Here is a 16,530-nt window from a genome sequence, read left to right as displayed (position 1 = left end):
CAAAATAAGACCTGACCTAACTATGATCTGTGTCCTGACACACTGAACACTTGGCTGAAGCCTCGGAAGTGATTTAATGCTCCCTTGGTAGATAAATAGCAAGAAGGAAAGAGGCTTGGATTAGTCAGATAGGGGAAACCTTCAAGTAATGTTCACTTCATCGGACTCATGCACCATCCAGGTGTAAAAGGACTGTGAGGGTGCAGGTCTCTGCTGAGCCAGTGTCACCCTGAGTCATTTCAAAGCAGAGCCTGGGCGTCTGCGGGTGTAGACACAGCCCACCCAGAACTGTGCAAAGGCAAGAGAGTGACCAGGAAGAATCTCAACCTCTTTTCCCTTCTTTTAACTGGAGGATCAAATCCTTAAAAAGAGAGAGAAAACTCAACAGCCATGATAGAAGGGAAAATTCAATCTTGTCTAATTTTCTTTCAAATGGAAAATCCCTCAAGTTTCTATGAACATAAAGCTTAGCTCCCTGATTTAGTTCAAGGCTGTTGAAGGGAACGAGCATAGCTATCCTGGAAGAAAAAAAATTACTTATAAAGGATACTGGTTGCATGAAGTGTTTGGAAAAATTCTCCTGAAATCAGGGTGTGGCTTCTCAGGCCCTCCTGCTCCCCCCACACCCAGTGCAAGCCTGGACACCAGGGCTGCAAATTCAACCCCAGAAAGAGCAGCTGCCTTTGCCCACTCACGTCTTGTTTTTCCCGGCGACTCCATCCTCATCTCCACAGCATTGGCAACCAGTCTGTCCAGTCCAAAAACCACTTAATAAAGCTCCACATAAGGGTTGGGATGTAGGCAGGTAGAGAGGGAAATGCCCTTGGCAATGAAACTCCCCTCAACAAAACTTCTGGGAGGAAAATTCTAAGACGGATTCACTCCCTTAATCTGACCTTTCCCTTAATCTGATTAATTTTAGTGATTTAGCCCAGAGAAGACCATCACCACTCCCAATCCCCCTGGTAACCTCCTTAGCAACGGACTTTGACCTAGGAAGAAGCTCCACTTGGGGGCAGGTTGGAGAAACCCTATAAAGGTCACCTTGAAAAAGGAAGGGTGGCAAATGCTGCTCAAATCCATGTGCTGCTTGCGCCCAAGTGGTCAAGCACACGTGGTGCCTTGAGCACAATTGTCGCCCACATCTCCCCTCTTGAGCTGTGTACTTTCATGCTTTCATGCTTAATGCTGGGGTGTATGTAGGGGCTCTCTCTGCCTTGGAGAAGCCTGGTTCTCTCTTGAGCGTCTCTCTCTCTCTCTCTCTCTCCCCCCCCCCCCTACACACACACACACACACACACACACCTTCAAAAACTCTCCAAATAAAATCTGTTTTACTTCACTGCTTGTCTACTCCTGAAATTCCTTTCTGCAAGCAAGACAGAACCCAGTAACCCTGGGTCCCGGGTGGTGGAGGGGGATGGGGAGAAAGTGACCGTCTTTCTCCTCCCCACTTCACATGAGTTACCTGTGGGGCCCATCAACTTCAGCTGGGCCTCACATTTTGGCCAAAACCTTGGCAAGAAATTCGTGATAATTACGGGGCAAAACTCAGCATCCAAGTGAGTTTGCTCAGTCTAGGCTGAGCCCCCAGTGCTCAGGGTCCAGGGATGGGCCACTATCCGGAGCATTGGGCCGGCAGTGTGCCTTATGGGTGACTTCTGGGGCCTGGAGATGGGAGATGGCTGGGGGCGGGGGGGGGGGGGGTCACACAGCGCCAGGGATCGAACGTGGGACTTTGAGGCCACAGGAAGACATGACCCCTGGCCCTCAGTCTCCTAAGTCCGGGCCTCAGCCTGTACCGACATCCCCGTTTTTATTTTCACAGGTAAACCTGCAGCACCCCTTCCAACCTGAGCGCTAACATCTGTCCTCTCCATAATTCATAATGCTGCCTCAGGGCTCCCGGATGTCCTGCCTGTCCCCAGCTGCAGGTGCCACCTGCTTCCTGTGGCCCCACTGAGCTGGTTGCTGCCGTTGCAGGGTCATGCAGGGGACCGCCTCCCCTGCTCGTGGGCCTGTCTCCCACGCCACTATGAGCTCCAGAAATAGGCTTTTCCCAGTGATAAGACAGCTGAGCTATCCTGGGCCACCAGAGCACTCACACAGGTCCCGGATACAGACATCGTGGGTCTTGGTCCTGGAGAAAATGCCATCTCCTCCGGGACACCCTGGAAATATCCCCAGCGGCACTTGAGACCCTAGCATGAGATTCCCTGCACTGTCACATGGGAACTTTACACTGGTCTTGGCATGGGTTAGCGGCGGTTTCCTCCACCGGAGGAGAAGCCTGCGGGAGCCAGGCTATTTCAAACCCGTTCAAATCAGAAGTCTCTGTGTGGAGGAGATTCTGAATGTGCAAATGAAAATATGCAGGTGGAAGTATCTCAAAGACATAATCAAGGATGGCTGGGGTGGTGCTGGGGAGCATCTTTAAGGGAAGACTATGAAGAGTTTATCTTACCTCATGCCCGCATTCATTCACTCACTCATTTATGAGCTTCAATGAGGCAGGGAATGGAAGGTAAGCAGCCCTCGGGGAATCTGTCTGGGATATTGGGGGTGTTGAAGAGGGGTAAATTGGCCACTGGCAGATATGGCCACTCTCACCCTGGGCTGCTGACCCCGGGGGGGTCATTCCTGGTTGGGAAGAGAAGGGGCATCCCACGTTCTAAGAGTTTTGACAACACCCAGACCTCCCCTAATAGGAGGTTCCTCCAGTTGGAACAACCCCAAATGTCTCCAAATACCCTGATACTGGGAGGGAAGTCATCCCCACATCCCTCTAACTCCCCAGCTCAGGACCACTGCAAGACTAAACAGCCCCATGTCAAGGAGAAGGGTCCCAGGAGGCTAGTGTCCCCGGCATAGGACACAGTTCTGCTGATTTGCTTCCCGCTGATACTGTCCCCCAAGGCTGGAACACTGACCACACAGTGGACAGGACTTGAGTGAGTTCTGGTCTAGAACTGAGGGGAGGGAGGAATGAGGAGAGAGGGCGGAGGGGTTAACACTCGCCATTAGCTCTGCTCCACATGGTTAAGTGCATGAACAGGCATCACCCAGCGTGAGACAGGGCCCGCGGGTGACCAGTGGCAGATGGAGCAGGATATCCCTCTCTTCGCCTTCATCAGCACCCTCAGGGTACCCAGTGACTGACGGGCCCTGCACCTCAGGTCTTCTTAGTGCTGTAAAACTGGCCGATGGAGGGCTCGGCTGTGCCACCGTCTTCCAGATGGTGCTGCCGTCTGTGCTTGGAGCGCCGGGGTCTGGGCAGGCCCTGTATCATAGCCCTTCCTCCCGTGTCTGAACACCGGGTCTCATTCTCCCCCACCTGGCCCCTTCCATCAAGGCCTAGAGCTGCTGTAGCTTTTTTCAATTACTAGATTCCCGGGGCGAAGAATGCTCCTCGGTGGAGCTGCAGTGACAATCACACTGCCACCTCGCCCAGACTCAGTTGCAGTGATGGGTCACACTGCCACCTCACCCAGACTCAGTGTCTTGGAACTGCTTCCCCAAGCACGGTGGCGGCAGGAGACCAGCTCAGACCCCAGGCTTAATGGATTTCCTCTCATGAACCCCAGACATGAGAGCAGCACAAAACCCTTCCCACCAGGGCACTGGGCATATGCTGAATGTTAACAAGGTCCTCGGGCAGCACAGCGACAGACACGCTGTCCACGGGGGCTAGCAGACTGGCAGGGCTGAGAGCACACTGACGGGCTGGCCTTGGCCCTACTCTACCCAGAAACACAGCGGCTTCATCTGGCCGCCCCAGATCCTTGCAAGCAGGGCTTCCCAACCTCCTGACACCTGCAGGCAATGAAAATAGAAGAGCTGCTTCAGGGAACACAAAGGCAGACAGAGAGCTATTATTAGAAGACCCCTTTTCTCTTTCAATATTGACCACAGTCCCACTCCACAATCAGGTGGAACATGTATTAAGTGATGCTAACTTTTGCATGGGCTGGTAGGAGATCTCTGTGGACAAGCATGGTCCAGGGATGAGTAGTGGAAAATCCCTGCTCTACAAATATTAGCTTGTTAATATGGCAAATTAAGGGCAGGATGTGGGGACGCTGTCGGGCAAAACCTTAAAGAAGCTGAGAGCAATTTCTGTGTCCATATTCTTCCTTCAAGACAAGAGAATCTGGAAATTGAGTCCTTCTTATTAAAACAAAATGATTCCATCCTGGTAAGTTTCACTTTTGTCTATTCATTTAACTTTTGCACACATTTGAAAAAAAAAAAACAAACTAAACTGCACACCAGAAACACTAAGCAATAAGTGTTGTCTTTGGATTGGAAAAAAAAATCACTATCTGAGAAGAGAATAAAGGAAGGAGATGGTCTTCATATGATCAAGAGGAACAGAATATAGCCATTCTTCTGAAGTTTGAGAAATTAAAAGAGTAATTTTAAGGAAATAGTCATTTTAAGTCACTTGAAAAACAGCATTTCTATTTTTTTTTATTTCATCAAGTTTGTTCCAAGAAGCATTTACATGGAAAATAGGTCTCTGCATTCTCTGTAATTTTCACATTTTTTCCTTCTTTCCCTAGACATATAACAAATGAGTCAATTAGAAGATTCTTTGGTTTCTTCTCTTGCTCCTCATCTATTTCCACATGTGCTAGGATTGGCCTCCCTCAAAATATTCAGACTTTTTCTAAGATGTCCCATCACCTTTTCCCACTATGAGTGACCATGGTGAATGAAGCTAAGGTTAATGGAGGGACTTGAATGAAGTGGTCGGCATGACTGTAAGGAATACAGATTCTGTAGGTTTAGGGGCTTCTCCCAAGCATCCTATTTATCATGGGGCAGGTTGAGTACTGAGAGGTTTTGCCACAGGAAGTCAGTCCCTCACCATGGACGGCTCTCTCTGCTCTCCTTGGCTCCAGGCCCTGACCCTATTTCTCAATTTCTCATCTCACACATCCTGGTTTGTTCCATGTACTTTAGAATTTGAAGTGGTTCTAAAGGAAATCCAAAGTCTCCATACATGTGTCATTAAATTTGGTCTTTTATCTTCCCCTAATATGTCAAATAGTCATTTGAGTGACCTGAGAAGAACAGAGGGGCAAATGTCCATTCCCTGGTTCCGAACTAGCTGAACCAGAATATCCCAGTACTGTGTACCCTGTGGATGTCTGCTTCCTCTAGAGCATAGCTTAAAATCTCTCACTGTTTCTCATGGAAATCTTCAATGTATATATAGAAGTATATGTACCTTGAAAAGACAAGAAAAACAGTCAGAGAGAAAAAGTCTTCTGCTCTCTCAGATTCCCCAAAGTGGCTGGATTTGGTGCAGCAGGAATTCAAACGATCTGCCATCTCCTGCCTTGCCTTCTGCCACATCTTTTGCTCCCACCAAGCGGTAAACATCCTCTCGTTCCCTATCTGATGCAACGAAGTCACTCGCTTGCACTAGCAGATTCTGGCACTGGGGCCAGGACGTACAGGTCTTGATGATTCCTAATCTTTGGGCTTGTCACTCCTAAATCCCCACGTGGAGTCCAGTTGCGCTGCCATGAGCAGCCTAAACCACATGGGATAGATGTTTGGGCCAACTGCCCCAGTGCAGCAACTTGCTGGCTGCCTGTATCAACCACCACTGTGAAAGAGACTTCCTGAGGATGGCAGAATGTGCCACCCAGAACATTCTCCTCTGATGGACGATGAGTTCAAATGGCTTGTTTTGAGACTCTATAGTTATAGGAGAGCTTGAAAAACACAGTAACTCACACTTTCATAAAGAGAACTAGGTAAAGGTAAAAGGTAAAGGCCCTCCCGTTGATCGTCGATTTGCTCGAGCGGGCCCAGTAACGTCTCCATTGGAGACTTTTGTTGTTACTGTGTCTGGCATATCGAATACTCTCGGTAGCTTGCCGGGCTCTCCGAGAGGGGCAGAGGAATCGAACTCGGGTCGGCCATGTTGGCTGCGTGTAAGGCGAACGCCCTACCCGCTGTGCTATCGCTCCAGCTGTTTGGGTTATTTTTGGGGGGGGTCATCCACCCAGCAATTCTTGGGTTATTTCCGGCTCTATACTCAGGAGTTGGGCTGGAGCGATAGCACAGTGGGTAGGGCGTTTGCCTTACACATGGAGTGCCCGGCAAGCTACCGAGAGTATCCCGTCCACACAGCAGAGCCTGGCAAGCGCTCCATGGCATATTCGATATGTCAAAAACAGTAACAAGAAGTCTCACAATGGAGATGTTACTGGTGCCTGCTCGAGCAAATCGATGAAAAACAGCATGACAGTGCTACAGTGCGGTGCTATATTCAGGAGTTACTCCTAGTGGTATCCAGGGGACCATGTGCGATGCTGGGGATGAAATCTGGGTTGGCCACATGCGAGGCAAGTATCCTAGCTGCTGTACTATCTCTCTACCCCCCAGAAAGAGAACATTTTGAAAAGAAAATCTCAATGTGTGTTCTCTCTGTGCCAGGAGAATGGGAAACCTGATCAATGCGTATCAGCTCTAATCCTTGTCCATAATGTTTTTCCTCAGGTCCTGCCTTCAAGGGCCTTTCTTGAGAGGACAGTTCAAGTCTAGGACTTAAAACTGGGAATTGAAAGGGAGTGGATCAAGCCTTCCCAAATATGCCTCTTTGGCATCAGTTCCTTTTTAAGCTGAAAGCCATTAAGACCCAGAAAGTTCAAGGAAAACCCTTATTTCCCATTTCCCATCGAAAGGAATCTGCACGGGAAGTCTGTCCTGGTCCCAGGGCTAGTACCAGAGGTCATGTCTTATCTGCGTGATCTTACTGAATGACAAGGCAAACCCCGGTCCCTCTTACCACCCTGGGACTCGTTCCCCTTCTTTGAAGGCCCAGCCTCACCCCAGCTCTCAGTGCAGGATGGCAGCAAAGACCCACTGACTTGAGCACCTCTCGGTGGCTCCCATATATAAAAAATTAATCTTGATTCTTCTCTTCTCATCTTTCTCATGTTGACTGAATTATCAGACCCATGAATGAATCTATAAGGTTCAAGAAAAGTTCCTCCTTTCTAAAAAAAGTAGCTAGAAGTAAGGATAAAAAGTGAAGAGAGGGGAGGATAAAGAGCAGGGACACAAGGGGGTTTTAAATCCACAGAGACCCACTCATGCAGAGAGGCTAAAAGTACAAATGGTACTTCCTGGTGGCTAGACCTCTTTGTCTGGTCTGGCCCCTAAGGAGCTAGTCAATGAATCACTGCCAACCTGCATAAAATAATGACAAATTTCAAAAATTGCTATTCTAACGCATTTCCCTTATAAATGAAGAAAAAGGAGCTAGCCATCACAAGGGCTCCAGTGAAAAGCCAATGAGACAGGCACAATAAAAGTTTTGTGATATGAAAGTAGTTTGCAATGTCTTATCATTTGGTTTTTAATGTAGAAGGAGAAGACAATAGCTTCTGAAATGCAAGGTGGCAAATAAGGAATATTATGTTCTTGGCACCCATTAAGGAAGCAACATTAAACTCAATGTTCTGGGGAAGTGTAATAGATGAGTTGGTGAGTAATGAATTAATCTGTATAAAGGTGATCAAATTAATTCTGACATATCCCTAATTACGACGAGCCCAAGAGCAGGACTCTTTAAGATTTCAGCTGTCATAGGCACTCCTGTTTTGGAAGGTCGGTTCTGTCTATAGACTTATGCAAGAAGCCAGGGCAGGGGGTAGGGGAGAATACTCAAACCCCATCCACCCTTGCTGTCCTAACTGCTAGAAAGGCCTGGTACCGCCACCTAGCCCAGAAGGGAATTTAAAATGCAAACCTAAGATCTTCACTTTAACAGAAAAATTGAAAACTGGTCCTCTCTACAGTAGCACCCATACGAAACAATGAAAACTCAGACTCTAGCTACAAGGACGCTTCTCACTGGTTCCGGTGAGTCCTCGCCTTTCTCACTTCCAGGCTATGTCATTTGGTTTTGCCCCAAAGCAGGACATGGGGGAGGGCTTGAGCCTCTTTGTATTCTGGGGGCTCCTTCTTCCAGGACCTGCTGACAGAGGCAAGCTGACTCCATGCTTAAGAGCTGGAAGACATCCCAGTACCCTCCTGGGCGCTCTGCGACAGAGACTGACAAATATCCAGTTATAAAATCTGTCACTGAAAAGGCAGTGAACTGTCTCAAGAACAGAACTACTTAGCATTCTATCTTGGCTTCTTTTGCAGACACAAAGACCTCCCGCAATAAAAACCTATGGGCTGTAGTTGCTTAGCTCTGGAGGTTGGGATGTTCCTTGGCTTCCTGGGAAAGAGAAAATCCTTATGGAACTCTCCTGCTACACGAGGGGGGCATGAAAGGTGTAGGGTCCACTCACAGTGAATCTTAAATTTTTCAACTGCCAAGTCCAGTAAATAGGAATGAGATGGGAGGCACAGATGTGCAGATCTTTTTTGTAGGAGGAAGAGCTCGCAATAACCCTTCTCGAAAGCCAATGAACTTGAAATACTAATGTACCATCGGACAACTCAGGGTCTCTAAACCAGCCTGCTGAGACAACTGGACTTGGCCAAGTTGCATGGGTCCATTCTACTTCAGCGGGCAGATTTTCTCAATCTCTCCAACTCCTTTCAACTACATAGATTTTCACCAAACCATTTCTGGAAAAGTCTTTCCCATGAGTCATGAAGTGGCTTCAGAGTGCATCTGCCAGGCTCCGAAAGGAATTTCCTTGGGCTTTTATACAAATGTCACATCTGGGAATTGAAGGAAAACTTGTTGTTCACATGGGCCAACCCCTGACGGGGTAAGACTGCAGAGGAATGGCAAGTGTGTGTGATGAGATGAGTCCAGTTTGACTGGAGGACAGTTCTGTTCTCTAGCTTCTCTCTATGCTCATTTCACACCCATGATGCAATCACTGGGTTCTACCACTGACTTCTGAAACCTTTCAAGAGATTGACAGTCTCTTCTCTATGGCATCCATTAGATATCTAAGACACACCAACAAGAACGGACCAAAATATCCATAGAGCAGAATATTTAAAGTAATGTGATGCTAAATGAAATGAGTCAGAAAGAGAGAGACAGACATAGGAAGATTGCACTCATTTGTGGAATATAAAGTAAGAGAATGGGAGACTAACACCCAAGGATAGTAGAGATAAGGACCAGGAGGATTACTCCATGGCTTGGAAACCGGCCTCACATGCTGGGGGAAAAGGCAGCTCAGATAGAGAAGGGAACACCAAGTAAAGGATGGGTGGAGGTTCTGCTCGGGATGGGAGATGTGTTCTGAAAGTAGACTATAGACTGCAAACCACAACACCCAAAAGGAGAGAGAGAGCAAAAGGGAATGTGCCTGCCACAGAGGCTGGGGTTGGGGGGTTGGGAGGATGGAGTGGAGGTGGTGGGAGTGATACTGGGATCACTGGTGGTGGAGAATGGGCACTGGTGGAGGGATGGGTACTCGATCATTGTACGACTGAAACGTAAGCATGAAAGTTTGTAAGTCTGTAACAGCACCTCATGGTGATACATTAATAAATCAATAAATAAATAGTCATGTGAGAATATGTAAAATAGGTCAGTCAATGAAAATGATACAAATGACACAAGACACAAATCTATATGAAAGTTAGCACCATGAGGCACATGAGTGCATGGAGTATGGGGGGCAGTGGGAAGGAGCACTGGGAGAGGAAGGGGAAAGGACAGGCAAAGAAAAGAAGTTTGAAAGTCTGGGAGGACAGTGCAGGGACAGTGTTTGTTATATGCGGTGGTATCTGGGCTGTATTTTCAGCCCCTGAGTTCAGACCTTTGTGATCACCATTAGACCCGCTATTCTCATCCCCACTTCATGGCCTTCATGTCGACCTTCATCAAAGACCACGAATCCCTCACCTGGCATGTACTGGCAAGCTGTACTCTCATCTGGACATTCTACCCATGCCCAGGCCACTTACAAAGGCTTCTAGAGCTGCATAGCATCCCTGGTGGGTGAGCCAGGATCTGCTCAGCTGAGTCTCCCTTGCCCCAGTCAGGCACTTTCAATTTATGTGCTAAAATTAGCTTTCTTCAGGTGTACTTTATCTGAAATCGTAGTTTACCCTTGGACCAACTCAATAGAATTATACACACACACAACATAATATATATACACACTCAATAGGATTGCGCATATATATATATATATATATATATATATATATATAATGTATTTTTTTTGCAGAGCCATGGATAGAACTCAGGGTGTGTTGCCAATTAGCCATAGACCTAGAACAACAGAGACATTCTTTTCTACTTTATCTATTTTTTCATTTGTGGGGAGAGGTACCTGGCAGTACTCAGGGGACCATATGTCATGCCGGAGACCAAACAAGAATCAGTCACATGCAAGAAAATTGCCTTACCCCTTGTACTAAATCTCTGGGCCTGATACTTTTTTTTTGTGGGGGGGTCATACCTGGCGATGCACATGGGTTACTCCTGGCTTTGCTCTAGGAATTACTCCTGACGGTGCTTGGGGGACCATACAGGATGCTGGGAATTGAACCCAGGTCAGCTGCTTGCAAGGCAAATGCCCTACCTGTATGGGCTGGAGCGATAGCATAGCCGGTAGGGCGTTTGCCTTGCACGCATCCAACATGGCCGAAACAGGTTTGATTCCCAGCATCCCATATGGTCCCCCGAGCACCGCCAGGAGTGATTCCTGAGTGCATGAGCCAGGAGTAGCCCCTGAGCATCGCTAGGTGTGACCCAAAAAGCAAAAAAATAAATAAATAAATAAAAATTTAAAAAAAAAACATGCGTTGCAGGTTGGAGAGATAACACAGTGGGCAGGGTTTTACCTTGTGTGCAGCTGACACACATATAATTCCCTCAGTCCCACCAGAAATGATCCCTGTGGAGATCATTACTCAGGCACGGGTAATCCCTGAGCACTGTCAGGTGTGACCCCAAAACAAAAACAAATGTGTTGCTGGTTGGGGGCCTTTTTGGGAGGGAGGTAGGTGCACTGGTGTTGGGTGTGATGTTGGGATTGCATACACATGAGGATATTATAACTAAACATTAAAACCCTAGTACTGTTTCAGAGTTATATAACATATGGCAGTGTGGCCGTTTCAACCTAGGCTATCACCAACCACTATAAAATAATTGCTACAACAGATTAATTTAGCATAAAACCAACTAGAAATCATGATACAGTCTCACCTCAAAGAAAGATCAATTTTATACTTGCCTCAAAAGTGTAATCATTAAACAATAAACTTTCAAAAACTGTCTCAAAAGATGAATGGTTGAAGAAGCTGTAGTATATGTACACGATAGAATGCTACGTTGCTCTGAGATGGTTCTGTATTTTGCTGCAACTTGTATGGAATCAGAGGGAATCAGGTTAAGTGAAATAGGCCATGCCTTGCACATAGCTGACCCAGGTTCTATCTCTGGCACCCATATGGAGAAGCAGAAATAGCAGAAGATCTTATTCATCTGTGGTATATAAAGAGACAAGACAAGGGAATAGATTGTGTTGAACGATGACCAAGTCTCGGTCTTGGATTCAAGAGCAGATCCATAGACAGCAGGGAGGTGGTGGGGGGGAGCAAGAGGCATGAAGACGCAGGTAGAAGTGACATCAGGACAGCAGTGGAGGGGCTTGGGCATTTTGAACATGGTGAGGTACAGTAACCGTGTGACTGAAACTGCAATTAAAAACGTAGTTTTCTGATCTAGACAAAAAAATAAAGGGGAAAAAGAATAAAAGAAACTACCTCTTGCCAATACTATCTTGGCCAAAGAAATGTGATGATAATGTAGCAGTGACTTCAATTTAAGCCAGAGATAAAGAAACCGCCATCAGTGTTCTAGAGAACTCAGAGACATTCAGAAATCATTGAGGAAATTCCAACTCTAAATAGGGGCTATTGATCGTGTTTCCCGCGATCTTTGTTTAAGACCACAGCAATGATGTAAATGAGAAGAGAGTGACAACAGAAATTTAAGGGAACTCAGTAGAAACTTACTGAGCTTTTGTTGAAACAACAGTACTTTTGTTGGTTTCTTAGCTGAAGAAAGCAATTACAGGGAATTTTCTAAAGTTCTTTGCCCCCCTCCCCCAGCCTTTCCCAGCTTGTCACACTCTATAAGGCCGTCCTACGTGCTACTCCTTTAACAACCACTGCTGATCTGGATGTGCCAGCCCCAACCTCCCCCCAGAAACCTCTCTGGGCTGGTTGTACTGGTGTTGTTCTGCTTAGAAGACACGCAAACATGAAACAGCCAAGATGAGGTGGAAATCATTCAGCACCATTGGATGGATTCTGTTGACTTCTTAAAAAGGGTGTCTCTCATTGAATGGTGCAGGGGGCTTTGATCAATGAACAGGAGAGAGCCGACCTCCTGATGGATTTGAGAACTCTTGAGCTGAAAGAACTCAACAACTACCTTTTTATTCATGTAACCCCAGCAGGAAGAAGAACTGCTCTCAGATCTTCTGAATACACAGCTTTGGAACAAAAGGCCAGCCACTGCTTCCTGAGCTTGTCTTAATTCTAAGCAAAAAGCATTTGTTTCCCAGACTACAACTTCAGAGGAGCACAGCAAGATCACACCGGGATGAGGAATCCTTCTTAAGTCGTGCTACGATCATAAATGCATGTAAAAGCAAGACAAACACAGAATGGATTCCACAAATACATTTGCGAGAAGGCATAAAGCTGCAGAGTGTCACCATATTTAACTCTTACTGGGCCCGCTCGAGCAAATCGACCATCAACGGGAGGGCCTTTACCTTTACCTTACCTCGAGCTATAATAAATGCCACAGCAAATAGAGCCAACGGGTAAATTAGTCAGCAGTGGCTATTTTATTGTCGGACTGAAAATCAGAGACAAAAGCTAGAATTCTCATTATGGGGTTACCTGGGCTTTATCGGGAGAGTTCATCTAGGACAGCAATAGCAGTGTCATCCCCAAACCCCTAGTCACTGATTGCACCTCCCTTCCCTTCCTTGCCTTCGTCTTTCATAATTAGCTGCACACTATTAAGTTAATGCACATTTATCTACAACAATTCAATTCAGTCTGCAGAAGAAGCTTTCTGGTCTATAATTACACTCCAGCTTAATTAGCATAATTTCCTCTGCACATATTTTAATAACGAAGCTGCCATCATGGGTTGGCTTCCCATGGGGAACCTCTCCCAGAGAACAGGACCAGGAAAGACAAACAGTCCAACTTGTAATCCAACACCCAAGCAAGGAGATGATCCAAGACTGGCTCAGGGTGAATGATGAAAGTTGGAAAGACCGTGGAACCCTCTGAACTTTCACCATGCATTCAGGGTGCCAGTGGCCCAGGGCTCAGCCTCCGTGATAACATAACCAGTGGCCGGGGGATGGGTGATTATTATTTTTGCTAGGCGGCTCCAGGGTTGATGTCACTCATCTATAAATTTTTAGTGCAAGTGGTAAATGGTCTCTGCAATTTATTTTGACTCTGGATCTTCAAGACATGACTAAATATGCGCCCCAAACGGGCCACCCCTAGCCGTCAATTGTCATGAGCTAGGATAAAGATGTTTTTATTAACTTGAAAGACCCTGAAAACAAGCTCCCCAAAACTCCCTCCAGTGTGAGCGCCCGATTAATGAGGAGAGGGAACCAGCCTCTTGTCTGCGCCGGAACAGCAAACACCAAAGATAGGATTTCAGGAATCAGACCCCATTTTATAAGTATTGCAATTCTGGCCGAAGAATAAACTCGCTTGGTCTGATTTAAGGGGAGATCATCAGTTCTGGGCAGCTCATTATATTTTGCACAGACACTTTACTGTTAAGATGCCTTTACAAAAATAGGGGCTGGTCTGTGTTTGGGGTGTTAGCAGCTCATCCAAGCCCTTTCATTACTTGTGTTCATTACTCAGAAGGCAGAAGGAAAATGTGGGTTCAGGGCGGTGAGAAACTTTGGAAGGAGGTGGATGGGTTACATGCATGAGGCGGAAACCCAAAGAACTTGTTTCTGAAAAGAGAGTATCCATGGCAGAGGGGAGAGTCTTGGGAGGAATGGGAGGGGCTCAGCCACACCTGACACCAGTCACTACTGGAATATCGAGGTCGACATACTTCTCCACTGCAAATACTTTCATGTTTTCTCTCACACATAAATACTGGAAACTCCAAGTGTAGACATTTTTAAAATTCGTTTTAAAATCAAATAATAATTGCAGTAAAACATGATGAAAGTTTCATGTGTGCATCACTCGAAATTGAAACGGGTATGTATTAGATCAGTTCCATTTTTCACCATAATTTCCTCTTTTGTCCAAAATTACCCACCTTCCTTTCCCCTTTCCCCTAGTAATCATTAATCGGTCTCCTAGACTCAAAGTTATTTTGGTTAAAAGAAAAGCAACGTGGAATGATTTTAAAGAATCATTTTGGTAAGAAAAAATATTTTCTTTCTCAATCACCAAAGGACACCTTAAAAATAAAATACCAGATGTATACAAGGGTTTGGATTAAATGGGATAAAAATGATGTAGTGAAGATGCATTTATGTCATCACAATCTGCATTTTTTGGTGTCACTTTTTAATCGTTTTGTGTTTATGTGTCTTGTGAAGAGTTACACACACATATATCTTTCTTCAACACTATGAATTTCTTGTCTTTTAAAATAGAATTTTCAGAACAAGCTAGGATTTTTTTCTCCTTTCTGCTCCTTTTTGCAAGCATTTTCAATAGCATTCTCACAGGTGGCTGGAAGCAGGGGGGTGCTGGTTCACAAAGCTGAACTGGCCTATTTGTCTGTGGCATGAATGCTGACTGTCTCCTAAATGAAAACACTGTACAGTCAATATTTTCACACAGTCACAACAGCTGAAACATGGAATCAACCTAAATGCCCATAGACAGACAAGTGAATAAAGAAGTTGCGCACTTTTTGGGGTAGTCTTTGGGGATCTTTGGGACAAGGTGACTGTCCTACCCTTGAGGTGATTATGCCAATTGAAACCAATCAGGAAGCAAAAGGCAACTGCCAAATGTTCACATTCAAGTAAAATAGGAAAAACTAAAGCAAACCATCTGGGGAAAGATTAACCTCTAGACTTGGTTATGATGGTTACCAAGAGAGGGAAAAGGAAAGGAAGGGTTGAGGAAGAATAGGCATAGGGTCTTTTTGAGAGAGACAAACTCATTTTAGAACTAGGGGGAGTGCTTGAATCTTACAGACATACAGGTGTGTGGACTTTTCCCTGAAAATTCTACAGTAGTGTAAACCAAGGAGAAATCAACAAGAAAAGACACAATTCTGGTAAAAAGTGCCCTGAAGGATCCTTGATTGAGTTCCAGCTGTCTGCTTACTAACTGATGCCATGGGAAAAGAAGGGACATTCTTTTGGGGTTTTTTTTTTTTTGGCTTTTTGGATCACACCCAGTGATGCTCAGGGGTTACTCCTGACTCTGCACTCGGGAATTACTCCTGGCGGTGCTTGGGAGAGATCATATGGAATGCTGGGGACTGAACCTGGGTTGGCTGCGTGCAAATCAAACGCCTTACATGCTGTACTATCACTCTGGCCCAAGGAGGGGCATTCTTGTGGGTGCTGGCTGGCTCATCTGCTGGTGGGGACAAAGCAACATCTAGCCTAAGAGGTTGCAGAGCTAAGAGGAGGTTTGACATGGGAGGGATTCAGAGCAGGCCCTGCTCCCAGCAAGTTATTCTCATCACCTGTCTTGACAAATATGTCCCCAGTCTTGATACATAAGAGATCAAATTTATTATACCCTGGGGTCCTTATATTTGAAATATTTGCAAGCAATCTTGGGTATAATGGAAATGCCAAAAAAGAGTTTTCTCTAAGTTACTGACCTTAATGAAAACAGATTCCTCAACTTTGATAAAAACAAGCACATGATTTATCGTCTTATAAATTTTAACGTGGGGCCAGAGAGACAGGGCAGTACAGTGGATAAGGCACTTGCCCTGCATGCTGCTAACCCTGATTCAGTCTCTGGAACCGGCTATGGTTCCCTGAGTACCACCAGGAATGATCTCTGAGCACTGAGCCAGGAGTAGGCCAAGAACATAGCTGGCTATGACCCCCAAACCAAAGAAGTAAAAAGGAATTTCAATTTATATGTATCTGGTGTTTGCACCTCATTTCAATGGCCCCACAGAACATATTTAACTGCTAGGGTTGTGAGAGGGCTGAATTAATGAGATAGATTCCCATGTTTAATACCCCAAACCAGTGCTTTCGGTCTCCACAAAGACCACATGTACATGAATTGAACAATATACATTTGGCATAAATGCAAATACTTACAAAAAAGGTGCCTCTTTTTGAAATTGCTGCCAGAGTTCCTCTCTAGACTTGCTCTTTGGAACCCTGCAGAATGATTTTTACAGGCGTGAGCCCTCCCCCTCAGAACACACAGACAACATCAATATTTACATTCACATCAAATGAACCACAAGGTAGAACTGTTTAGACAATTAAATATCTACCATAAACTATAGGATATCTTAAAATTATACCAGTGATTGGAAATTATAAGACCTGAAGCTTTGAATTACAC

General features: G+C 45.7%; 1 protein-coding gene across 8 annotated transcripts in view; it reads right to left on the bottom strand.

The window, feature by feature from the left end:
* CTNND2 (catenin delta 2) overlaps positions 1-16,530 on the bottom strand; it is a 958,285-nt gene that overhangs the window by 269,543 nt on the left and 672,212 nt on the right. For 6 of the 8 annotated variants that reach the window (XM_056109042.1, XM_056109039.1, XM_056109041.1 and 3 more), the window contains one exon: positions 16,278-16,340. The exons of the other annotated variants lie outside the window; for them this stretch is intronic. In XM_056109042.1, coding sequence (XP_055965017.1) covers positions 16,278-16,340 — 63 coding nt within the window. The remainder of the gene's footprint in view (positions 1-16,277; positions 16,341-16,530) is intronic. 8 annotated transcript variants of the gene reach the window in all.

This window comes from Sorex fumeus, unplaced genomic scaffold, assembly GCF_029834395.1.
Source record: "Sorex fumeus unplaced genomic scaffold, SorFum_2.1 ptg000264l, whole genome shotgun sequence".
NCBI lineage: Eukaryota > Metazoa > Chordata > Mammalia > Eulipotyphla > Soricidae > Sorex > Sorex fumeus.
Note: the sequence above shows the minus strand (reverse complement) of the source record. Positions and strands in the feature narration are given on the sequence as shown.